General features: G+C 53.9%; 2 protein-coding genes and 1 long non-coding RNA gene across 7 annotated transcripts in view; 1 reads left to right on the top strand and 2 right to left on the bottom strand.

The window, feature by feature from the left end:
• CHD6 (chromodomain helicase DNA binding protein 6) overlaps positions 1–3,446 on the bottom strand; it is a 74,685-nt gene extending 71,239 nt beyond the window's left edge. The window contains exon 1 of one of the 2 annotated variants that reach the window (XM_048963081.1): positions 3,324–3,446. The gene's annotated coding sequence lies outside the window, so the exon portion shown is untranslated. The remainder of the gene's footprint in view (positions 1–3,323) is intronic. The other variant, XM_048963080.1, reaches the window with a different exon arrangement.
• A 215-nt stretch (positions 3,447–3,661) lies between these two features.
• Positions 3,662–8,157, top strand: LOC125701288 (uncharacterized). Its single transcript, XR_007380198.1, has 2 exons — positions 3,662–3,981; positions 5,094–8,157. It is a non-coding gene; the product is annotated as an uncharacterized LOC125701288 (long non-coding RNA).
• A 6,587-nt stretch (positions 8,158–14,744) lies between these two features.
• The window catches only part of RALGAPB (Ral GTPase activating protein non-catalytic subunit beta), a 64,592-nt gene continuing 54,304 nt past the window's right edge, over positions 14,745–25,032 (bottom strand). For all 4 annotated transcript variants that reach the window (XM_048963083.1, XM_048963084.1, XM_048963085.1 and 1 more), the window contains 5 exons: positions 24,592–24,728; positions 23,298–23,406; positions 21,021–21,099; positions 20,318–20,466; positions 14,745–18,579 (listed from right to left, as the gene is read on the bottom strand). In XM_048963083.1, the coding sequence (XP_048819040.1) occupies positions 18,386–18,579; positions 20,318–20,466; positions 21,021–21,099; positions 23,298–23,406; positions 24,592–24,728 (668 nt within the window). In that variant the 3' untranslated portion in view covers positions 14,745–18,385. The remainder of the gene's footprint in view (positions 18,580–20,317; positions 20,467–21,020; positions 21,100–23,297; positions 23,407–24,591; positions 24,729–25,032) is intronic.

Genomic DNA, 25,032 nt, shown 5'->3' with positions numbered 1-25,032 from the left:
TGTAACAATGCTAAAAATTAATAGCCACACATCGGCGGGTTACTAGGCTGCATACCAGATTTTCCCATATAAGGGAAAGTTGAAGGCATTGTCCTATCACACGGAAAACATGTTGCACCAGCCTGAGATAACAGAAAGCAAAATCAGAATCTCCTCGTGTCACAGGCAGACACCCACAGACCACGTTTCTCCCAGCCTGCTGTTGGTTTGGGCCATTCCCCACAGCCCCGTTGCTCCCTGCTGGCTCCTGCCTGCAGAGCACTGGAGTTCAGGGCTGCAGGCTGGCGCAGCAGCACTGCTGCACTGCCACCATTGCTAGGGTGAAGTTGTGTCGTCCCATTCTTTTGGGACGCTGAGAACCCACCGCGCCAAGCCTGCGCCTTGCTGCTCAGCCAGGAGCAGATCACTCACCTCAACCCTTGCTTTGCTTGCCTCCCAACAACAGCTTCTGGTCCCACAGACCTGGATAAAGTGACAAATGCCATCCCGAGCAGGGAATGGGACAAGACTGGAGCCTTTCCACTGCTACTTACACGAGCCACTGGGATGAGCCTGCTCAGCTGCCACAAAGCCCAGTGACATCCAGCCACTGCATTTGCCAGTGATTCCTTACAGCTCCCTGCACGTGCCTGCTTTCCAGCCCCAGCACATCAAGCCCACATTCCTGTACTAGGGGCTTGCTCCTGGTGCGAGCCTGATCAGACTGCTCCCTCCCCCACAAAGCAGCTCCTCCTGCACACCCACGAGCAAGAGATGTGCTCTTATCTCCACGAACCTGAGACAGGCCAGGATGGCACAGCCTCATGCAAAAAACAACGGCTCCAGTGGCTGCGCTCAGCCTTGCTGTCTTGCTCAAAGCCCTTCTGCTTGTGCAAACCCTTCCTGAAATAACAATGATGTGGAATGCTTTCTATTATCCACCTGTAAAACTTTATTGTCTTCAGAGAAGCATTTAAGAAGAAAATACTAAATATATCTCAGGGAAGAGTAAATCTTGAAAAATTACTGCAAGATTGCACATCTAGAAGGGAAAACAACAGTAAAGCTTTGCTTCCTGTTAATGAAATACAGCAGAAAGCAGTCAGGAAAATAGGAGATTCCTCTGAGAGCTCACTATGCCACAGGAGACCAGCAGTTCCCGAACTAGGAGTGAGCACTGGGGCTAACGCCGGCATAGCCAAGGCCAGCTGCTCCATGAGCTCAGGCAGAGCCATCCTCCTGCTGCCAATGAGAAACCAGTGCATGGGGACAGGAACTGAAGTCAGCTTTTGCTGCCCAACCGGACAGCAGCACAAAGAACGGGTATAATGGGACCTAATGGCACCTTCAGCAAGAGATGCACATTCCTCACACATCAAAAGCACCGAGCAGCAGTGCAAGAGCTGCCTCCATTCTGCAGATCCACGCAGGTTAATTTGTAACACACCTGCAGCAATGGGCTGCAGCCCACAGAGGGACCAACGCCACTGTTTGGAGGAATGAGACAACACACAGAAACCAACAGCCATGGACACAGGATGGTCTTCAGACTTTCCTGAAGTGAAAACAAACCACAAGGATCAGTCTTTCTCCAAAGGTTCTTGCTGCCTTTGGCTTTTATTGGATGAACAACAACACACAGTGTCGGTTTTGCCACACGGGGTGCCGCAGACATTCTGATAGGATGCAGCCCCACTACTCACTAGCTTTACAGCCAGAAGAGCTAAAGGGGCAGCACCCAGAGAGCTGCAGCCCACTGCTGCTTCGTGTCTCCTGCCTTTGCAGAGGAAAAAACCCAGCAGCACACCTGGCACTCCGGCAGGACCCGCAAGTCCAGGCAGCTGTACTGATTCAGGGGTGATAGGAAGAATTAGCTTTCCAGAAACAAACAGACAGCAGCATTAAGCTTTTACAATGGAAGAAGAGTCAATTTTCCACTAAACAAGAGGGGAAGGAGCCCTACACAAAAGCAATCCAGTTGAAGGCCAGAAGCCTCAAGAGAAACAACCTATCTATACTCCAGGAATAATCTACTCCCAGAGCAAAAATGTGCTGCTATTGCTTCATCCTTCAACAGCTGGACCCAAACAACAATTCCTCTGCAGAGCAGCAGAGCCGTGCTCCCACATGAAGGAGGTAAACAAGGAGAGGCACGAAGGCACCAACAGCCGCACCATCAGCTCAGCACCAACACATCTTCCACTGTGGGAAGGATGAGGAGCTCAGCTGGCAACAGCAATAACCCCACCGACCCCGCAGCAGCTGAACAGACAGAGGCAGCAGATGCCAAAGATCTGCAAGCAAAAGGGTCAGGGATAAACAACTGCATCTGACACGGACACCCACAGCTGGCTGCAGGCAGGGCTGGGGGCCAGCACACACCTATGGAAACTTCATGTGAGCACGGCGAACGGTCTGCAGCCCCCCACCCCCTCTCCCTGTGTTCTCTGCGTCCAAAAGCATTTGCTGCAATTCTCAAGTGGGGAGGGTGGGGGGAGGGAAGAGAAGAAAATACATCACAGCTTTTTAGCGTCGGTTTGGGGCACCGTTCGGAGGAACACCAGCGGACGGCTGGCACGGCACAGCACAGCCCAGCCCAGCCTCCCGGCTCAGCCCGGCCGTGCGGGGGCCGAGCGGCCGGCAGCCCCGGCGCCCCCTGTGCCGTGACCCCGGCGGACGGCATCGCTTTCCCCCGCTGCGGCTGCGCGCGTTTCTTTCCGACTCGCGGCTCCGACCCCGCGGACCCCGCCATCCCCACCACCACCCTGCCATCCGCGCCGCCCGCCGGGAAGAGCAGCGGCAGGAACGCGGCGAATTCCGCGACGTCGTCATCGGAGCCGCACGGACGCGGGGGACGGCGGCGGCGGACTGCGGCGCTCCGTGCCACGGCCGCAGCGTCACCGCAGCGCCCGGCGGACCCCGCGCCCCGCCGCGCACCGCAGCGCCGCCGTCCCGCGCCGTCCCGCGGCGCTTCGCCCCCCGCCCGGGAGAACCCCGCGCCGCGCCCCGACCCCGCGCCGCGCCCCGACGCGGCCCCGCCGGTCCCCCGCGGCCCGGGGGCGGGGAGGGCGGCGCGGAAGATGCCGCGGGGCGCCCCCGCCCCCCGGGCCGCCCCTCCCCGCGCCCCTCCGCGCCCGGCCCGGCCCCGCGCCCCAAGGACGGCGTAGTGACAGGGCCGGCCCGAGCCCCCAGAGCCGCTGCCGCCGCCGCCGCCGCCCGGCCCTGCCGCTGCCCGCCGCCACTCTCGGCCCTGGCGCCGCCCCGCCGCCGCCGCCACCCCCCGCCCCGCCGCCGTCCCCGGCCGCGCCGCGCGGGCGAACCCGAAAGTTCGGGGCAGAACTCACCTAAAATGGCTCCCCGGCAGCCCCGGCGCCAACAGCCATTATTTGGTGAAGTTTAGCCCAGCGCCCTGCAAGGACACCCGAACCTCGCCCGGGCACGCCCCCCCCGCGCGCCCATTGGCTGCCCGCCGCCGCGCGCCGCCGCCCATTGGCGGCCTGGCCCGTCAGCCGCGCGCCGCTCGCGCCAAGCTTGGCTGCAGCGCGCCCGCGGCCCGCTCCATTGTGCTCCTGTTTGCGCCGATGAGAGCGCGGCGCCGATTGGCCGCGCCACCGCCCCCGCGCGCCGCCCCCCACGCCGCCGGGACCGCCCGCGCCCTCCGCGTGCGCGTGGGGCCCGGATGTGGCCGCCCCGAGGGGTCGCGGTGATCCCGGGCACCGCGGCCGAGAGCCGGCTGCGCCCTGGGCCCTTTTCCTACCCCAGGGGTCGGGAAAAGGCTGGAAGCGCCGCAGCACGCCGTGCCGTGCCGTGCCCAGCCGGGGTGTCGTGCTGGATGCGACGGGCCGGGGACGGCGGGGTCGGCTGGCGAGGAGGGCTGAGCGGCACAGCACGTGGTGCTTTGCAGCCGAAGGATGTGAACGGACTGAGAGGAGTGTTCGAGAGGCATCGCCCGCTGAGCGCCTCCAGTGCTGCCCAGCCCAGCCCCAGCAGCACCCTGTGCTGGTGAGCAGGCTGGGACCTGGGGTGCAAGGATTGGGGCTGGCAGCGGGGAGCCGCGCTGCGCTTCGTTGCGGTGCAGCCGGTGCAGAGACGAGCGAGTCAGCGGCACCGAAGCAAAGCTATGCGAGAGCTAATTAGCTGAGCTGAGACTCGGGGCCGATTAACCAACTGTAGTGCAGTCCTTGTGCAGCCGCACTGCCTGCGGGGCCCTGGGGGAGCGCCGGCACAACGCTGCGCCGCATCCTCGGAGGCTTTGATTTGTCCGGCAGCAGCTGGGCAGTGCTGCTGTGCTCGTTGCTGCACGGCCCGCGGGCACAGGTGCACTGCGGAGCTGCCGACGCCTCGCCCAGGCCCGTTGCATCCAGCGCTCCTCCCAGAGACCCCGGGCTTCTTCCTCTGCAGCATTCCCGCTCCTACCTCCTCGCTTGCTCCGGCCCATATCTGCACCCTGACCCCTTTTTCCTCTGCCCGTTTCCTTGCCTGAAGGTGACGTGTGGACACTTCTAAGATATTACATTTTTGTCTTCCCTGTCCCCTGCATTGAGATTCTCATTCTGTACATAGAATATCAACATGTAAGGTATTCCTCCCCTTCTCCCAGTCCCTCCACCCCTTCTGCAGCCATCGGCTGTGTCTATACCTGATCGCTTCCCTTGTCCCACGTGTTGCCCAGCCGTTGGTCAGCCACCCCCACCCTTCCCTGTATTCTCTCTGCCTCCGGAGCCGTGCTTTGTCCTCTGTATGAAGAAGTCCTGGTAAGGCAGAATTAATTGTGCTGGGCGATCAGAAAACCAAAACGGTTATTTTCAGCCGTGGTTCTGCCCACCTGAACCAGGGATTTCTTCATCTTTTTGGTGACCTGTGCACCATCCCCCTACAAAAGGATTTTTCCTAACATTCCACCCAAACCTTTCAGGACTCACTCTTTGCTTTTTGCCTTTTTGTTTATCACTGGGCTCTGCCAAGAATTTGCCTCCAGTGCCTTTGCAGTTCTCAGCTGTGCAGTGTTGTGAATGCAGCTCTTGTGCTCATCTTCACCAGAAAAACACAACCAAGCTCTGCCTGCGCCCACCTCTGTCATCCCTCTCTGATGCATACCTGTTTTACCATTTCAGAGGCTCCAAAGTGGGACACAATGAAAACAGAATATATGATTTGATGATGGAAATTCATCCGCTGACCCAGCCTGACTCCTGCCTGCAGTTCGCGGTGGTTGTTGTGGGCAGTGTGATTTGGAGAACAGTTGTGTTGTCATTTCGTTGTGCTGCTGACAACGGGAGCAATTGCACGCCCTCATGTTCTCACCTGGCTCCCTCCCATCACAAGTTCTGTTCCTGGGTGTCCCCAGGGCGTGCTTACACCAGTAAGGAAATCCCATTAGCCTCTACAGAAAGCAGAATGAAGTCCTGGCTATTTCCAGACCCTTTGGGGTTCAGGACGTGACACCCTGTGAGCGCAGGACACCTCACCACCTGCAGCTGCCATACTGCCCCATCCTTGAGCTCACAGCCCCTCCCATCTGCTCTGAAATAATCAAATTTGGGGCTCTATTTGAGGGACCGTGACAGCATCCCTAAGCAAGCAGTCCCAGGCTGAGGCCCACAGGGTCCTCCCTTCGTGGACTGCAGACAGCTCAGCCCCTGGACCTCATGGAGCGGCCGTCATCACCCACAGCATGCTGGCAGGGCCTGCGACCTCAGACACGGGTCTGTAAAGCCCCAGAGGAGACGTGTGTTACTGTTACGTGCTTACCTTAGAATAAATGTTAGCTGGAATCAGGAAGAGCGCCACGCAAATGAAGCTGCCTACTTCCAGCACCTGTACTAGGCAACAGCAGCAAACAAAAGAAAGCAATGAGGAAATTAAAGGAATAACAAGTTCAGCTGGCTTCCACCGCACACTGGTGGGGAGGTGAGCAGAATCCTGCCCGGCTGCAGCTCCCCAGGGGCCAATGTCCATCTCCTGACCTGTGGCCTGCAGGAAGGCTCATGACCAGCAAGGAGCAGCTGCCTGGGACCTGGGGCTGCTCACCTGTGGTGCACAGCAGTGATTTTAGGGGCTGTGTGAAGCAGCCCTGAAGCTGGAAACTGAAGGACAGGCTTTCCTTGGATGTGGTTGTTTGAGGGAATTCCCCTGCCCTCAGGAGCCTGGGCAGGGCCTTATCAGATGAAGTACGAGATTGCCATTGTAAATTTTCCTGTGGGATTATTTGGGATTATTAAGTGGTTTCCTGGGTTTTGCTGCCATGGATGATTGATGGCAGAGGAGATGCCGGGAGCTTCCAGGAACTGGGAATTTCATGGTCAGGCCCCAAAGCTGTCATCCTTTGGGCAGGAGAAAGGTTTCCTGACAGCTGTCTCCCATCACAGTCCCAGTGACTTGCTGCCTGCTCAAGTTCTGTGGCTCCTGTTGCTTCAGAGTCAACAGCTCAAAGGTGCTCCCAATCTCTCCCCCAGTTAGGGAGGGAGAAAGGTGCTTTATACTCCACTTACCATCAGCCAGGCCCCTGAGCATCCCTTACCTGTGTCTCGGGCGGGCTCTGCTCGCCGTGTGCCTGGAGCTGGAGCCGAGCCATGAGCCAGGACCAGCCCTGTGCTCAGGCAGCAGAGCAGCCCCGCAGATCCGCGCTGCGCCACTTTGTGTGGAGCTCCTCTCCGGTGTGTTTGCTCCTACAGACTTCTCACAGACTGATGTCACTTCCAGGCACTCCTGGTGGCTCTGCTCTGTCCCACTGAGCACCCGTTGTGATGGGCTCTGCTGCCACGTGAGCTTCTCTTGTTATGCTTCACCCAAAAAACTCATTTCCATGGCTGCACTTCGCTCCTGGCAGCTGCTTTGCTGCCCCGCAGACCCTTTGGGTCTCCACAGGTTGTTCTCAGGGCTTGCCCAGCTGCAACTCGTCCCCTTCTCTGCACACTGTGAAGCCAGCCAGGCCCTTGCCTTAAGGTTTTTCCATATACTTTTACCCTGAAATTTGAAATCCTAGAAAAGAGGGAACCTTAGGGAGCAGCTAAGGGCCAGCTTCAGGCCAACTTCTCCTAGGAACCACAGTGCTGACACTCTAGTCCCTCAGGGAATGTTTTCCCAGCATCTGCTTTGAATTTCTCCACGATAATTTAAGCCTGTTTCCCCTTGCTTTATTCAGCATGGGCAGATTAATCCTTTCCTCTTTGCAGGAGCCATTTGCATTCCTGCAGACGGCTGCTCCAGCCTCCTCTGCTCTCTCCTACCAATTAAGCAGTCCCACATCTCGCCGTTTTTCCTTGCCGGTCATGTTTTCCAGGTCTCTGACATCCTCCTTGGACTCTCTCCAAGCAGCCCAAAGGGCAGCGTCCAGGCATCTCTGCCTCCCCCCGCTGCTCCCCGTGCCTCCAGCGCCCGCCAGCATCCTCTGCTCTGCGTGATTCCGCAGAACCGCAGCTCCTTTCCCCCATATTCATCTCTTCCTTCTTTCTCCCCATTTCTTGTTTATGCAATTGCCTCTTTGTGCTGAAGTGCCAACGGCATTTATCTGTACCGCACGGCATCCTCATCCCTGAGACCATTTCTCTAACATGTCAGCAGTGGAGGCGTGGAGGCTTGCAATGAAGAGCCTTCTTTCCGACATGCTTCCCATCCTCCCTGCCTTCATATTTTGTCTGCAGATTTAAAAGCCAGTCCTGCATCCTTTTATCTCACCTGCTGGTAGCCGCAGCCTGGCAGCTCCTATCTGAGCTGGGAACGGCGCTCGTTTTATAGCAGGTTTAGGCAGAATGTGATCTGTAACTTGTTTAGGAGCCTGTTTTATGAACAATGTTGAAAGCCTTACAAGCATCAAGATTTATACTGCCATTCCAGTCTGTCACAGCAGTAGATGCCCTTGATGTGCCACAGCCTGGCCTTTAGCAGCCATACCAGCACACGGGGTGCTGTGACTGGACACGAACTCAGGGTTTCTCCCACGAGGCCTGTGCTCTGGACCTTTCACTTGCTGTCCCATCTCACACTGGCACCTCAGGCAGGGAGATCTCCATCCCCACTGCATCCTGGCTTTGGCTGAGCCTGCCCATGGCTCCGGCACAGCCCCTTCCATGTGCTCTGTAGCTGTGTGGTTGCACAGCAGCCAGGTTCTCCCTGGAGTGCAGAACAAATGTCTGCATCCTTAATATACAAAGCAACACATTCCTCCTTAATCCTTTGCCTGTCTTTCCAGAACAAGCTGAATCCTCCGATATTAATATTCCAGTCATGTGGCTGAGCCCACCAAGCCTTTGTTATGCCAATTAAATCATAATCTTGATCATGCATTAAGACTTCCAGCTCCTTTTGTTTATCTCTGCCAGCATACCAATGCAGAAGCTGACAGGCACCCTGACCCCCCGTCCCCCACGTCCCCAAGGGCCGTGTCCAAAATGCCTCCTCCTGTACTGCGGCGGCTCCTTCCAGTGCTGCCACTGGCTGGGTGTCACCGTGGGCCTGGGGATGTGGGTGGCTGTGACTGTGGCTCAGAGGCATGGCCCAGAGCCCAAAAAGCACTGGGTGGATGGGGGCACCTCTGGAGGACACCTGGTGCAGCCCCCTGTTCCCACAGTGCTGCTCAGAGCGGACAGTTTGGGTTGCAGCTCCCTGCAGCACCGATGCTTTCTGGGTGATGCAGCGGGAAGCTGGGATTAGTGCTGCATCTGTTCCCTCAGTGCTATTGGTGCTAAGTGGAGTGAGGCTGCCCTGAGTCTGGGCTGGGAGAGGTGAGGAATCAGCACGGCTCTCGGATGCCATATTCCTTCTTGATGCGGCCCCAAGCGGTGCTGAATATCTGGAGGTGTTTCGAGGCTGGGGTGATGCTGATCTATTCCTTAATCTCAGACCTGGGAGGGAATCCAGGGAGGGAATCCAGGGGGGTAGGGCCGACCTTGGCACCTCTGTGCTGACCACGGAGCACCGAGCCCATTGGCTGGCATGGCCGTGTCCCCAGCACCTCCCTGCTCCGTGTTATCCCATCCTGCAGGGCTGAGGCATAAACCCCTCTGGAACAGCTGAGTTACTTCTCATTACCCAGAGGCAAGCAATCTCTCAGCAGAACCCAGGGAAATCAATAGTGTGAAAGAAAATTAGCTCATTAAACAGCCATAAACACAAATGGAGGGATCACTCACGTCCTACCACTGCACCCATACAGACATCTTCCTGGACGTGGAGGGAAGGGGAGCTGCTGACAGGCTGATCCGGGGAGCCTTGAGCCCTGTCCTCAGCGCACTGAGTGCTGGATGGGTGCTGGGGCTGCCCTGCAGGTTGTGCATCCAATGCACATCATCAACCACCACGAGTCCGGGGCTGTTCTCACCCTGCCCAACACCTCGCTTTGGCTGCACAGCGCTGTTGTGACAGGCTGGCATGCCAAGTGACACACGGGCCCCCCCCAGGGCTGGGAGCTCCTTTCTCCCACATGAGGCTGGGAGAGCTGCCAGCATCACCATCATCGCACAGCTCCGCCGTGTGCCCACACCAGCCCGGGGCTGTCCCTGCATCCCCCAGAAGGGGCTGGGGTAGAAGAGATGCTGGTTGTTTTGCCTGATGGCAAGGGCAGCGTGTCAGCACACTGCGGGCCTTCACTGCTGCCGGGCTCTGCCACCAGCTGGGTAAAGTACAGCCAACCCACGCTGCGACCTGCAGCAGCAGCAGCCGGCAGCTTGCCCCTCTTGGGATGCACGGTGTGCAGAGGCCAGCAGTGGGGCTGGGATCCGTCCTTGGCAGTTTCAGGTCCAAATTGGACAAAGGCCGAGTGCCCAGTGCCACTACTGACCCTGGAAGAGAGATGCTGGGGTGCACTGCGCCCCATCCTCACAGCCAGGTCTCCAAAACTGAGCAAGGCAGAGAACCATGAGGGAGTATTTCAGGTCTGGTGTCTCACTGCAGCAGCCCTGTTACCGAGGAGAGTTTCCAGACATGAAAGCACAACTTATTTTCATATTCCTTTATGCAATAAAACAACTTGCTCCTTTTTAGGTTATAACAACTCTTAGGAAATAGAACTGATTTAAATCTCATTCCTTCATTACAAATCCTTTCAAAGCCAGAAGCACAATTTAGCTAAGTGGACAGCTCTGCCTCCTCCTGCACGTGCCTTGCTGTGACTCATGGACACAATTCTTTACCCGGCACTTGGCCACCAACAGAGGGGGGCTCAGGCAGCAGGGATGGCCTTGTGCCACTATGTCCAGGTGCCACCACGTCCAAGTGACTGCAGGAGAGAGTGGCACCGAGCCCAGTGTCAGCAGGACGTGCAAATGGCTGCATGGGCCTGATAGTGGCCTCTGGTCCCTGGGGGGGGACATTTCATTTGGAAGAGGAATGATGGGAGGAAGGGGTGGTTTGGGGCCTGAGCAAAATGACTCGGGCAAGGGAGGGACACAGCTGGGGCAGGGTGAAAGCAAGCCCAGAAACTTCAAAGGCATATTTTTGGAGCAAGAATGCAGGTTGGTGACAGGACCGGTTGGGCAGGTAGCAGGGAATGGGGCACAAAGAGCACGGGCTGGGGAGATGGCCCCTGGGGGGGTGAGCAGCTGGGGGGTGGCACTTCAGGACACCTTCCTGGTTCCTTTCCTCATCAGGGAGGTGCTGCCCTCAGGAGTGCCCAGGGGGGCGGCTGCTTGTGCTGGGCAGAGAGCAACTATGGACCCACCGGCATCAGCCACCAGCTGCGGAGGCACTGAGCGGGGACGTGCCCACACATCCCTGCTTCTCCATGGTGTCCCCAGCTGTTGCCCTGCCCTATGGCTCTGAAAAGCCAACCCCATGCTTCCTGTCCCCAGGTCTCTGCTGAAAGTGCCTCCAGGGCTCAGAGCTGACTTTGGGCTCCACAGCTCCACAGGGCAGCAGGGGGTGCAGAGGGGACCTGCCACAGCCTGGGCTGTGTCTGCAGTGTTTGCCAGAACCTCTGATCTGAAGGATTTTGAACATTTAGGAAAAAAGCAAGCAGCCAAGCCAGGCATTCTTCATTGTGCCCCAGCAGCTGAGGCTCAGTGGCTGAAGCCTCCCCTCCAAGCACCAATGGCTCTGATAGCTCCATGCGTGCCTTCCATGTGTGCACCATCCCTGTGTGCACAGTCTCTTGTGCGTCACCCATGTGATCATCATCGCCTGTGCTGCATCCCTGTGTGCACCGCTTCCTGAGCACCATCGAGGTGTGCACCAACCCCTGTGTGCACCATCCCTGTGCCTCCTCCTGTGCTCCATACCTGTATGCAACTTCTGTCCCAGCTGCTGAGCTCCTCCCTGCCCAGCGGCTGCCACCAGAAAATCAGGAAAGCATTTGCTTGGTGTGGAGTTATTGTGCTGTTTGGGGCTTAGGAACCACAGCTGTGGCAAACAGGGCTCTGGTCAGGAGATGATCTGAGCAAGGCAACCCGTGGGGTCTGAGCTGATCAGGTCATGACCATGCTTCTACATGAAAAGATCTGAGCTTGGAGCAGGTGCCGCTGCCTGTGTGTCTGCATGGGGAGAAGTGTTCCACTCAACTCTTTGAAAGAGTGGATTAACAGCAGGACAAGGGGAAATGGTTTGAAGTTAAGGGAGGAGAGATTGAGATTGGCTGTCAGGGGGAAGTTCTTTACAGAGAGAGTGGTGAGGTGCTGGAACAGCTGCCCAGAGAGGCTGTGGATGCCCCGTCCATCGCTGGAGGTGTTCAAGGCCAGGTTGGATGGGGCCCTGGGCAGCCTGGTCTGGTATTAAATGGGGAAGTTGGTGGCCCTGCATGTGGCAGGGGGTTGGAGATTCATGATCCATGAGGGCTCTTCCAACCCGAGTCATTCTGTGATTCTGTGACTCTGTTCAGGCTGGGAGATGGAGTGTCTCTGCTGGAGCACAGGGTGCTGTGTGCCTGGGCAGCAGAGCTGCCATCCCAGCTGGGGCTGACCGGCACTGCAGGATGGAGAAATGAGCCTTTTTGGAAATGGATCTAAGCTCGCCCTGTCCCATCCACACTGCCAGCTCCTCCTTTTCAAAATCCATACTGCTCGCTAAATCTGTGGCCCCAGGAAGATTTATTGCATGGCATTGTTCCATCATTGCACAGCTCCGCTGCTGGGAGTGCATAGCTCAGCAAAGGATGTCACCTTGCTCTATCGCCATACGCTCTCATGCTGCACCTTGCACTGAGGACTGCCCCAAGCTGCAGTTTGTTCCCACTGTGGCTGTGGGTTGGGTGGTGGCCGTGGGCCCCTCCTGGAGCAAGCACAGCAGGCAGCACTGCTTGCCCACCCAGCACAGCCCCTTTGGAGCAGTGAGACAAAAGCCAGCAGCCCTGTGACCAGTCCTCATGCTGCCCCCCCAAGTTACAACCCGTGTGTCCCAGCATCCTGCCATTCCTCCCTATTTGCAAATGTGATTTAAGAGCTGAGGGCTGAAGGGAGCGGGAGCATCCCCTGCCCGTGCACAGAAGGGCGCTGGCTGCCAGAGCAGGGGCTGCGAGCTCTAAAGCACCAACAGCTGCCTCCCACCAGTGTGCAAGAGGATGGGAAGGGGCTGCAGGGCTGAGCAGCTGGGCAGTGCAAACCGGCCCATCCTGCTGCGGATTTATGGCTCAGCACCTCACACAGAGCCAGCCTACAATGGCTCCTGGTGGATGGGGGCCCACGTGAGTGGGAGGCACAGTGCTGTGCTGGTGCTGCCTCCCAGCACTGCTGTCAGCACACGGGGTCCTCCCAGCACTGCACAGCCCCCCAGGAGGCCCCCAGCTCTTCCAAGGACTGCTCCCAAAGGCAGCCCCTGGGTCAGGGGCTCAGCCAGGTCACAGGGAGAGAAAGAAGGGCTGGGGGAGATCTCCCAGCAGATCCTCAGTGGGGACGCTACCGGAACATCAGTGGTACCTCCGTGCCCTGAGCCACCTCGTGCTGCTTTTGGAGCAGCAGATCTCCGAAGGGAGCAGAGAGTAGAGGCATGGAGGGGAACTCAAAGCTCCCAGTGATGTTCAGGAGCTCGGGGTGCCTCTTTGCCGCATCTCAGACATCCCTGCTCCCACTCTGCTCCAGCGTGCAGCACCTCACGGCACCCAGCACCGCGTCCAGCAGCTGCTGACCTCCAGGAAGGAGGCCGCACGGCCTCTCAGGACAGCAGCACGTGCAGACGTCCAGAGGGAACCGCTCAGCTCCGCGTCTGTTCCTGTTGCCTGCGGTCCCGTCCCCACGCACGGCTGGCTGCTGCTCTCTGCACGCTCCCATAGCAGAGATGCTCTGTTCCCTTCATCACCTCCACAGCCCTCCGCCGGACCCTCTCTGCTCTGCCCACGTCCCTCCCGTGCTGCAGAGCCCCGAGCCGTGCCCAGCACTCCCCGCACGGCCGCACAGCGCTGAGCCCAACGCAGGACCGCCCCGCTGGCAGCGCTCTGCCCTCTGCCCGACCGGAGGGCACGGCGGTGACCCCCGCAGCCCCGGGGCCGTTTCTGCCAATCCGCTCTCGAGTTTCATCCTGCTGATCGAGTTTGGAGCGCAAGTCCGCATTTTTAATCTGAAAATCAGAGTCTTGCGGGCAATGAGCACCCAAAGTCCCCGGGGGGCCCTCAGTGCGGAGGAGGAGCGGAGCCATGGCTGTGCTAACAAGTGTGTTAGCTAATGAAAACAGTGTTTAAAATAATCACAATATTTCTCTATTTGCATGTAAAGATGACATAATAAAAGATAATTAGCAGCATGTGAAGTAGTTCTACTACTCAATTTTCTCAGTTTAGATAATTAATTATCTTAGTAAAATGCATCATTATGGCTAATTTTAGAAAATCTAGCAGCTGCAAGGTCATAGTGGGAACAATTTCAATTTGTAATTGGAAGAAACATGAAAGTGAGTCAGATAATCTTTTATTAGATGATAATAATGAATCACACGGGCACACATATTAAGTGTTTTAAGAGGCAGAAGATGCACGGAGTCATTTACCAGCGTCGTCCTGTGGTGCCAGAGCTCAGCCCCTGCCCGCGCCTCATTGCTGCTGCTGGACGGGACGGCTGTCCTGGCGGTGTCCCTCCTGTGTCACCTCCCAGGTGCCCGAGGCCACGGCTGGGGCAGCACAACCCTGAGCCTCGGTGCCATCACAGCCACAGCGGAGCTGAGGGCAGAGTTGAGCCCCGGGATGCAGCGCGGTGTTTCTGATAACAAATTGCACCTCGGTGTATGAAGCAGAAAATCTCACCGCTCCCCGGGAGCAGGAAGCAGCTCACACTGCAGTGCCTGTGCTGAGGGCACTGCACCGCTCTGCCTGGGGTTTCTGAAGGGTTCCTCCACTGGGTTCTGTTCCGCTCCCCAGGAAAAGCCGCAGTCTCAGAGGAGCTTCGTGCCGCACTGCTGCGTGTGGGGACACGGCGGGGCGGAATGGGCTGCCGGACCCACTGCTGAGCACCGGAACGCACAGCCGGGCCCAGAGCAGCAAAGCCTCTTGGGGCCCAGGGCCCGGGCATGGGGTGCTCCCAGCTCACTGCCTCGGCAGGAGGCAGCACTCTATGACCCGGCTCCTCTCCCAGTCCGAGCGACCGAGATCAGAAATTCCTCATCCCCAGTTTGCACCAAATAAAGCATTTGTGCAATGCCGGCGGTGCTGCATTCTAACCACATGGCTTTAGCGCTTCAGCTGCACCCACCCACCTGCAATGGGGCCTCTGCCCTCCGTGCCCACCCCACGAGCAGAGCAGCAGAGGGTGCACGAAGTGTCGGCGCTCATGGGAAGCGCCATCGTTGGCATTTTCAACCATAGGAACTGGAAAAGTAACACCAAAAAATGGAAAGGTGAAAAGTCACTTAGATAAGAATCTTTAAAATTTATTGGACTAATTGTGTTACATTCAATATTTGATGTGTTTCTCCTGGACAAAGAATTGGCATAAATACAAACAAGCCTTTGTGTGCCTTCCCTAAACAAATAGGAGATAAAGGACTAGAGACGAGGGAACGTAGTTCACATCTTCATATTTACATTTTGCCTTTACTTTACAACTTAGCGCCGGGGGTATTTACAGAAAAATACAGTAGGAACAAAAAGATCATGTCTTGGCAACATACAGAGATCCAGACAGAATGCATATGACTTGAAGCACGTGATCCCTGGCATTCTCACCTCAAACTGCTCCTGCTAACATCCATGTGGAAGATGTCTGCCTTCCTTCAAAGGCATCGTTCAGCCACGCAGCCACTGCTTACAGCTGTACTCTGTTGCAGTGGAGCTGCTCTGATGTAGGCATGCAGACCCTCAACACCCCTCCCCCCCCCCCCCGCTCCTTGCTGCATGTGTGTCATACATCTGCCAGGTACCTTTAAGAAAGGATAGTTTCTTTAAATGAGTATTAAGGTACCGACATTTCTGCAATTTCAGCTCTGCATTTAACGAGGTGGCTGCCCCCCAACCCCCCTTCTGCACCATTAAGAGGATGCCATCATTTAGAGCAGAATTACAAACCCAAACCGAAAGGCGTTACTGTGTGAATAGAGGAACTCTGGTTGTGTCACATCTGTGATCGAGCGGCAGCTCGGTGCGATGTGCTGCCCTTGGGTGGGCATCTGCTCTCCCATGGGTATGGGCGCAAAAAACAGCCATGCGAGTTGAGAAGCTGCCAACTCAATAGGGCAGTTTGTGGTGCAGAGCCCCAGAAGCTCAGGGTCTCAACAGAAGCATCATGACTGATATAAATCTCAGCTTTCCTCTCAGCCCATGGGGGAGGAGAGCTGAAGGCACCCTGGGCCACCCGCAGCCGTCAGCTCTGCTGCCTGGCTTCGCTCCTGCACTGCTCCTCACATCACCCACACCACACTGTGACGGGCACAGCTCTGCCATGCAGCCTGCGCCCAAACCGAGGGCTGACAGCACAGCACGCAGCACTGCTACGCTGCACTCACACTTTCTTCAAGGTTCACCTCTGCAGATCGCAAAACCCCAAAGCTACGGGCAGGTTCACCCTGCGTGCGACGTGTTCAGCGTGACCTCGCAGATCAGATTTATATCAGTTATAAACGCTGCTCACCCTGGCTGCGCACACAAAACTCTTCTTTCAAGATTTCTGACACACGGCCCTGCTCCCCCTGTGAGCACTGCTCAGGTGGGTGCCACACTCATGCTCTGGATGGAACAAGGAACAGACCTAAGCGCATTAAAGCGCAATATTTCAGGCAGTTCCTTTGTCTCTCTGACTCAGGAGACACTCAGGGCTTCCTCCTGCCACAGCTCTGCTCCTGACTGCACCGTGCACCTGAAAGCAGCAGCTTCTGCAGCTCACTGGGCTACAAACCAATGGTTTTGCACGTGACACACACAGCTATGGGTTTTAAGCTGCTGAAGATGTGCAAAGCTTGATTGCTCTGTATGTTTCTGTTTGTTACACATGCAGTGGTCATGCCTTTTAAGTCAGTGGACTAAAGTGTGTTTGGCCATTATGTAGATCCAAAGGTACACACACAGCGTGGGTAAATTTAGTGCCTGTGCATTAAATGCACACTGGCAAGAGCTGAGCAGAGATGAGGCCATGCTCCACCTCAGCTTTGCCACCAGACCCAGTGCTGCCCCTCACACCCAGGACGGTGCAGAAGCACGGCTGCTCTGCTCACCGCCATGGAGATTTTGGTTTTGTTTTTCCATTTGTGATTCATCTGGACCAAAACCTCCTGAGAGGTCCCTGTGCCTGCCCTGCTCCTGCCCCCCAGCTCCCCTCAGCTGAGACCCGCACGTCCCTGCACGTCTTTTGAGGTGCAGGTGAACCCTCGGAAAGACCACAGGCAGATGGGATCCGGGCACACCCCTGGCAAGGAAACTGTAATGAAACAAGTAAGACTGTTTCAGGTTACAACTGTTGCAAAAAGTAACCGAAATAGCAAAGTTAAGTGACTCACAGGCATTATTGCAATGCATATTAAAAAGCTTCCGAGAAACACTTTGTCACAACTTGAGGAGCTCCACCAATTCCTGCTCAGCTTTACGCTCACCTCCTCCCTGCTTACTGGAAGAAAAAGAACACGCGCACTGCCAGCCATTGCAGGCTGCACCCACACAGGAGCATCAGCAGTGATTCATTGCTGCCACAAGGCAGGACTGCGCTGGGGGCCTGAAAGCAGCCCCAGGAGCGGCAGTGCTGCTGCAGCTTTCATATTGCCAGCACTGACGCGCAGTTGTGAACACCTTTTCCCAGCACAGCCTGAGCTCCAGAGTGCAGCCACAGAGGAAGCAAGGCGCTTGAATGGAAGCTGCCGGCAGTCAGAGAAACGAATCCACACGGCTCTGCTCCCTCTGGGGTGAGGCAGCAATCCAGGCTGTGGCTGAGCCCGGCCGGGGCACCGGCAGCTCAGGGAGAAACTTCTGACCAAGGAGAGAGGGATCACTGCTGCCGAGAGAGCACGGTAACCTCAAAACACTTCTAAGGTACAACTCCAAATGGACTTTCCATGGAATGGCAAGTTAATGGACAAAAGAAGGGTTCCTCACTTTTCTGTTCCAGTTGTTTCATAGTCTGCGTAAGAGGAGCTTCTGGAAAGTGCAGAAGCTGCAACAGCTGCATATTCGATAAATGTCAGGCAGGAGGCAGCCCCAGAACCTCAGATTTCAGCCCGGCAGAAGGAAAGCAAGAGATGTTTGCACATTTAATGAAAATGACGACTGAGCAACAGAGACATTTCAACATAATCAGCTGCACAAAGAAAATAAAACCAAGCGACTAAAATTAAATGTGACATTTTGCAACAGACCTGAAAGTCATGACCTTGTTTCTATAGAACCAAGATCTCTTATCTACTAAAAAGGTGTGTCTGAACTCAGTTTGCTCCCAGGATGACAGAAACGCTGTGCACAGACCCACAGGGGGGTACTGGGAAACACAGCATCTTGGCTATGCATTTGGTGACCTGATATTCCCGAGCAGCTTTCCTCCCTGTGGTGAACAAATGAGCTTCAAGCAGTGAAGCATCTCCTGCAGAACGCCGAAGGGGGTCAGAAACTTCTCCTGAAGTTCTTGTGGGCACAGCGAGCGCTCAGGAAGATTCCCTCCTCAAGGAGATCCCGCTCCCCTCTCCAGCGCAGGGGCACAGCGGGCTGTGTGAAGGCAGGCTGCTTTGCCCCACGCTCCTCATACTTCAACGCAGAGATGGTTTTGCTTTGATTGTTTTCTTCCCACAGGACGAGACGCAGTCCTTAATTAGCTGGGAGTAGATGGCTGCTGGAGAGATTATGTTGAGAGCATCCAGGAAGACTGGAATTAAGTAATCTTTCGCGGGTAGGTGAACTGAGTCAGTATCCCAACTGCACTGCTTGGGATTCGTTTCTCCTTCCTCCCACACGGTATCTGCTGACTTGTGCTAAAATACGGTTTCCTGAATTCCGGAGGGCTGAGGAAATTTGTTGTTATTTAACTGTTTTCATTACTGTAGCCACCAAGCTCTGATCTAATTGTCCGGGGAGGATCACGGCCTACGGGTTGCAGTTCTTGAGCCCAACCTCCTGGAAAAGCGAGGTATAAAACTCAGGCTCCAGCTGCCTGTTGCGGTACTTATTGACAATGTCTGCGATTTTCTGTTTCCGGCGGACGTGGGGGGGGTTGTATGAATCACTTTCCAGCCTCTTTCTCCGACAAATATTTATTACTGTTTGCCTCACTAAAAAACCTAAACAAGAAAGAAGGTCTGAAATAAGCTTAGACAAAATCAACTTTCCCCCGCCATGGTTTTACAGCTAAAGGAAACATGGGGTCCCACTGCACCCAGGAACCCAGGGGAAGATGCTCAGCAGCTTTTCAGAAAGGCCATCTGGTAACTGATCAGCCCTGTCCCCAGCCCTGCCAGCCCATCCCAACGTGAAACTCAAATAAGAAAGGGGTGAAGTCAGCAGTACACCCAGCCAGTGGGAGCAGAAAGAGGGCTCCCCAGCTCTGCCAGTGCCAGGCAGCTACAGCAGCACCCTTGGGACTGAGTCAGTAAGCACACGGGTCCTGTGAGCAGAAGAGCAGTACGACAGCTGGAGGCTGTGCACACAAGGACTGGGTCTGAGGTGGCAGTGGGTGATGCTGAGGAGCCACCTTGGCATGGCAAACCTACTGCAGAGCAGCAGGGATGGCAGAACTGCCCCTCTGAGCAAGGGGAGGAAAGAGGACAGACTGTGGCTAGGAACAGCAGACCTACTGGTATTCCAAAATAAAATTACTATGCATCTCACGAAAAAAGTGTTCATTGACTCTTTTCTGCCTATACAGAGGTGTCAGTAAAAGAGCAAACACTGCCTTCCTTATCTAGAGGACCTGACCCCCAACTGCACACAAGCTACATTTGCTGACCTTAGAGATCAGACAAATGTTATTGTTTTACCCCAGTGCAGCTGAAAAACCAGCACCACACTAGAAGAAACACACCTGGTTCCTCACTAGGGCAAGCTGCTGTTATCAGCTGAGATCACAAACTTTATCTGCAGGCCTCGTCTGGCTTCGCTTTCACCATCACTGCATGGCATGTGCAAAATCAGAACCTGGGAGTCATCCCCAGCAGATTCCTACATCAGTTTTATGGCTGTGTCTAAATACTCAGAGTGTTTTCACTTCATTCTGTCACAGGAATAGCTCTCACTGGAGAGAGATTTCCAGCTGTTGAGTTTCTAACAGCACAGACAGCCAAGATCCGTCGTTAATACATCCAGGAATACTTGAAAAGGTGGACAGCACACACACACTAACATGGGCTACCGATCTCTGCGGCTTTTCACTGCAAGCCTGTTTTTAAAACAGAAGGAATAAGTGCAGCATGCAGCAGGAACTCAGCAGCACCCTTTGGCAGATGAGGAACACCAGCATCGTGGCCTTCAGTGCTAAGCATCAGGTCACATTTCTGTTCTTTCCATCCACACTACATTTCTTCCTTCCACTGTATGACTCCAAGCCCTCACCTGGTTCCCACAGACAGCACAGCCCTACCTCACAACTCCTCCAGCTAAATGCTAACCACCTGCTCCCTCTGCTGTCCCCTCTGCCACTCTGGTGGCGAGAAGAACAAAATACAGACCTGCTGGCATGTCCAAAACCCAGTGACAAATCCCACTAGGTGCATTTTGCAGATACATTATTACCCACACCACAGACACCTGAGCTTTCCTTCACTCTGATCCCACTAAGTTCTTGGGATCAGCCAGATCTCACTGTAACAGCATAACAGAGGAACAGAAATGGGAAGCACAAACACAAAACCAAGAGTGCTGGTTATGCTCCGCTTCTCATGAAGGAGTAGAGGCAGAAGTATTGCTGGCAGGATGACCACGATGCAGAGGGCTGAACAGGAAGGATCAGAGCACTCAATGAACTGCCTCCACGTGAAAAGGACAAGAAGGAGCCACAGGTGCTCCGAACCCCTGTCAGCTTACCAAGTGCTCTCCGACTGACTATCATCCCATCCACCAACGGGATAACCATGTTGAATTTCCCAGTTGCTCCTTGCAGTTTTATCCTGAATAAGCCGGTGTTTAAAGGATGGATGAAGATCACGGGAACTTCTTTCTCAGGAATGGTAGATCTTAAGGGAAAAAAGTATAAATCAGTTCTATAGCAGCACTTCAATTAAAGTGAGCCTTTTTCTTTGTAGATCCAGTGTTAAAAGGACATGAAAATGTCTCATGGCTAAACCAGCAGGGCTCCTGTGTGCATTCTCTGGACCTTAGGATGTCTCCATCAGCTACTGTTCCTACGAACTTCTGTCACCACAGAATTTGAAAGCCCTGCAGATGGGGCTTTGAGCTTCATGACAAATATGCAGCATTAACCACCTCACCAGGGAGTAAGCCAGGGAGGAGGCTGATCACAAACTCAAGAATAAGACTACACATCTTCCACCCCTTAATTTATGTTTCAACCACAGCAATATGAAAAGCTCTTTCATTCTTTTTTTCCTCAACAGAAAACAAATCCTCTGAAGGAGCTCATCTATCTTTTTAACAACACTGTCCGCAGTTTTTGGAGTTGCCAGTAAAAGCTGAAGAATGCAAATAAACCATGTCATGGCTTCTGAAGTGCAGCACAGACTGTCGTCCACAAGAACCAAGAAAACAATGAAAATAAGAGTGGTCTCACCTTAGGGAAGCGCTGCTGTTGGCCGTAGTTTCTACGCCAGTGCTGGTCTCAGACACCAGATCAGGGAGGGGAAAATTTTCTGTAAGAGGACATAGAGAATAAAGTTTAGATTCCCCACGGTTTTTGTTTGCTTCTTTGTTTTTGTGCAAAGTTATCATCAGTTAAACCAAGGCAACCTCAAGCATTTATACCAGGTATGTTCTGGCAAAACTGGTGATACAAAGTGTGGTTTTGTTACCTAAGCACACGTTAAGTTTTGCTACACAGGCACGCCTGCTTCACCCACTGCTCAGGAGCTCAGGGAACGCATCCCAGACCCTCAGATCTCCGAGTCCCAAAGGTCAAAATCTCCAGAGCCGCAGTGAAGCAGAAAGAAGCTGAAACGTGTCGCAGTCACAAAACACCTCTTAAATTATTATTCAGTAGCTTCTTCTCCCATCTGCAAGTCATCAGCCTCAAGAACAGTGCTGGGAATTTCAAACGGTACCGCTGCTCACATCTGCAGAGCTGCCATGGGAATGCCAATCTGCTCCAGCAAACACAGCGCCGTTCCCTCAGCAAAGCCTGCACCACAACCCACTGCTCCGCTGCCTCGCCCTCACTAACAGGTGCAGAAGGAATAAATGAGAACTGGAATGGATCGTGGCACTTCCCATCCATTTGCTCAGGGGCAGAAGCTTACAGACGAGTTTGGGGGAAAAAAAAGTCAAGTAGAATTCAGACAGCAGCATAACACAAAGCACTCCTGCAGCAGAAAGAGTGTAAGCCTGAAAACACTTTGTAACACCACAACTGACTGCACACAGCACATGGGACTAACAGAGGGGGTGGCCACTGAAGTATTTTGAGATAAAGGAAAGGGAGGGCCAGCAGTCAGCTCTTCCACCGTGCAAATACCAAGATGGCATAAGGCAAAAGCCAAGAACACAAGAAGCATGAGGCAAAGCCTCTGGTCCAGGAGCAACCTCCAAGAGCTCCCCCGCAAGACATCCAACTGCCAAGCATACTGAGGCTCATTTGTTCGGCTTCAGGCCCATGGCTCTGGGGGACTCCCATGGCTGCTGAAGGAGCAGCTGAGCAGAAACGTGTGTGTGCAGCAGTCACTGCCCCTCAGGGAGCCGGCCTGAGCTGCCCCCACATAGGAGGGGGTCAGGGACACCAGCAGCTCAAGAAATGAAGTGTTGAGGGACTCCTGGTGCCAAGGAGAAACCCTCTGGGCCAACATCAGGATAAGGAAGAGATGCTCCAGAACGTCACGTGCGTATCCCAATCCCAGGCACTGCTCTGCAGCATGTTCCTTTGGACACCAAGATCTTTGTGCCAGAGTCCTGGGTGGGAGAGGGAACATTTCACACAGGTAGCTTATGGGAAGCTTCCTCCGATCTCTTGCAATCTCTTGGTTGCTATCCTCTGGGAGGTGCTAAGGATTTAATTAATGCTAAACTGGTAACCTGGATTAGAAATCAGAGGCAGAACAACAACTTCAAACAGATGATCTGTTGCTGGCAGTGTTACAGACCCTGCTATGCTAGGCCAGCACAGGCAGGCTCTCGCATCACACAGAAGCCTGGCCCATGGCTTAGAACTAGCATGCAAGAAGCTCTCATGAACAAAGGACTCCTCAAGCCTGGGGGACAGCTGCTAGCACTAACCATGCTATGGCTACAACAGGATGGACAAAGCTGGGTCTCTCTCAGTTATCCAGACTCAGAGGGGAACCACCAGGGCAAGGAGCATTAATTCAGCAGGAGGAGCAGGGCCCTGCCTGGACAGTGGCGCGCAGAAAGGCAACAGGCTGCCCAGCACCATCTGGACTGGCAACGTGAGCAGATTAATCGAGCCCTCCACACGACAGATCCAAGCACAAAGTTTCAAAGGTACCAAGAAATTGATGATCCCTTCAGAACAGACCAGCAGATCAGAAGCAAAACAAGGGTCAGAAAGTCACTCTTCTAAAGGAAGAGCAACAGCTCCATTCTGAGAACACAGCAGCCAAGAGCGTGCTGGTCTCATACGCTGAGCTTACAGAGAAGCTCCATGAGGGTGTCTTGCATGTACTGCCAGAGCTAAAATAATCTCCACATCCACAGCCAGTGATTCACTTACACACCCCCATGGACCATCACTCAAATATCAAAGAACGGTTTTAGAATCTTGAGCGTCAGTTATAGAAATAAATAAGGATTTAGCATTCTTTTTTTAAGAGAAGTGGAGCTGAGCTTTTCCTCTCATCTCTGTTCTGTTGCTACATCAGTGAACAATGAAAATTCTACGCACCTATATCATCATAACGTTCAACCCAGACCACGTACACTTTGGTTTCAGGTCCCATTGGTGGAATGGTCCGGCCCTGAGGCACCCTCTTGGATCTGGAAGTCGGGCTGAGCTGTTTTGAACACAAGAGAAAAGCAGGATTTGCAAACACCAGAAGCCCAGGGATTTATCTAAAGCATCTCATCAATTGTTTCTTTGTCCTTCAGATTTCAGACAGGTACAACCTCTGCAAATGATTGCGACGGGGCTGGTGCAGTGGGACTACCCACCTAAAAGCAGTAATTCGGGTCTCCACAATGCTTACATTCAACATAAACAACAGAAAAGTCTCTTATTCCTTTACACATTGAAAACTATGTCAATTTTTTGTTTTCCCCACACGTCCAAGCTGCAGTCAGTGCAATTGCTCCACGTTCCCTGGGAACACGCACGTGCACTGCTTTGTTGCCATGCTACTGTGGAACCCCAGCACACCCATCATGGCAGAGCTTTATGATATTCTCATTATCAACTCAAATCTACTCATTACCCAAAGAAATGCCCTTTTCCTTGCTAATTTTCCCACTCAATCCAGTCAGCTAAACTGAGGTTCCTGCCCTACATTCAAATTCATTTGTTCCCACTTTTACTGTGCTTATACTTAGAGTAATTTTCTGCAAGTCTAATAAAAAGGGACCCAGGCAACAGCTGTTATTTAGATGAGTCATTTAATCATCTTAAAAACTCATTCAAGTTTTTCTTAACATACTTACTGATTTAGAATCCTTGAGAAAGTACATTTGGAAGTAAATTTATAACAAGAAATAAGCAGTCGTAAATCCTTTACGTCCAAAGTTCAAGTCTTTCTGCTTTGTTACTCAAGCAACTTCACTCTAGATAATTCAGCCACAAGTGATACAGGCTGTTTTAAATCAGGTAGGGATGAACAGTCATGTCAGTCCATCCTGAATTTCCAAACATGCACTGGGGTCTGGTTTACTTCAGGAATGCTGCATGTACTTTTTCCTGCATGCACTTCAAAATTTTAGTACATAAGATGTTCCTACTTAGCAAGTTCCAGTTTTACAGTTAATCAATGTAACTTTGCAATCTCCTACTGCAGGTGTAAATGCTAGCCAGACAGATGCTGCTGTGGAAGATTAACATCTAGGAACGAGTGACTCCAAATGTCAGCAGACTGAACTGTGCTGTCAAAACCCGCATGCACCACCACTGTGTACCCTGAAGACAAGGAAAAATCAACAAAAAACCCTGCCAAACAAACAAATGCCATTTTTCAGTGCAAGTTTTGTCTTACCCGCTGAGAGGGATTAAGATTGTCTGTGTGATTGGGGAAGAGTTCAAGTGTCAAGGATGGCTGTTTTAATATTCCCGGCAGCAGGTCCATGTTAGAGTCACTTTCTTGATCAGAGACATTGCTTTCCAATGAATCAGCTACAAGCCAACAGAAAAGTGAGTTGTGTCTTTTCTTCTGCCCAAACAATTCCCCTCAGTTGTTATCACGTGTGCAGTCTTGAAACTCAGAGAGGTTCTAAGGTTTTTAAAACTGGATACATGGATGGGTATACAGTCAAGTCAAAATGGAGCTCAAAATCAAGCAGAGAATTCAGCAGTGGATAACACGAGTTACCCAGACGCTGGCTGCAGTTAAAGCACTCCCCATGGACTCAGAAGCACCCTGTCTGACTACGTCTCCCACACAGCACAGCCTCTTCCTGCTGCTGTAACTCCCTGACAA

Source organism: Lagopus muta, chromosome 16 (genome assembly GCF_023343835.1).
Source record: "Lagopus muta isolate bLagMut1 chromosome 16, bLagMut1 primary, whole genome shotgun sequence".
Lineage (NCBI taxonomy): Eukaryota > Metazoa > Chordata > Aves > Galliformes > Phasianidae > Lagopus > Lagopus muta.
The sequence above is the reverse complement of the archived record's forward strand: the minus strand, read 5'-3'. Positions and strand labels throughout refer to the sequence as shown.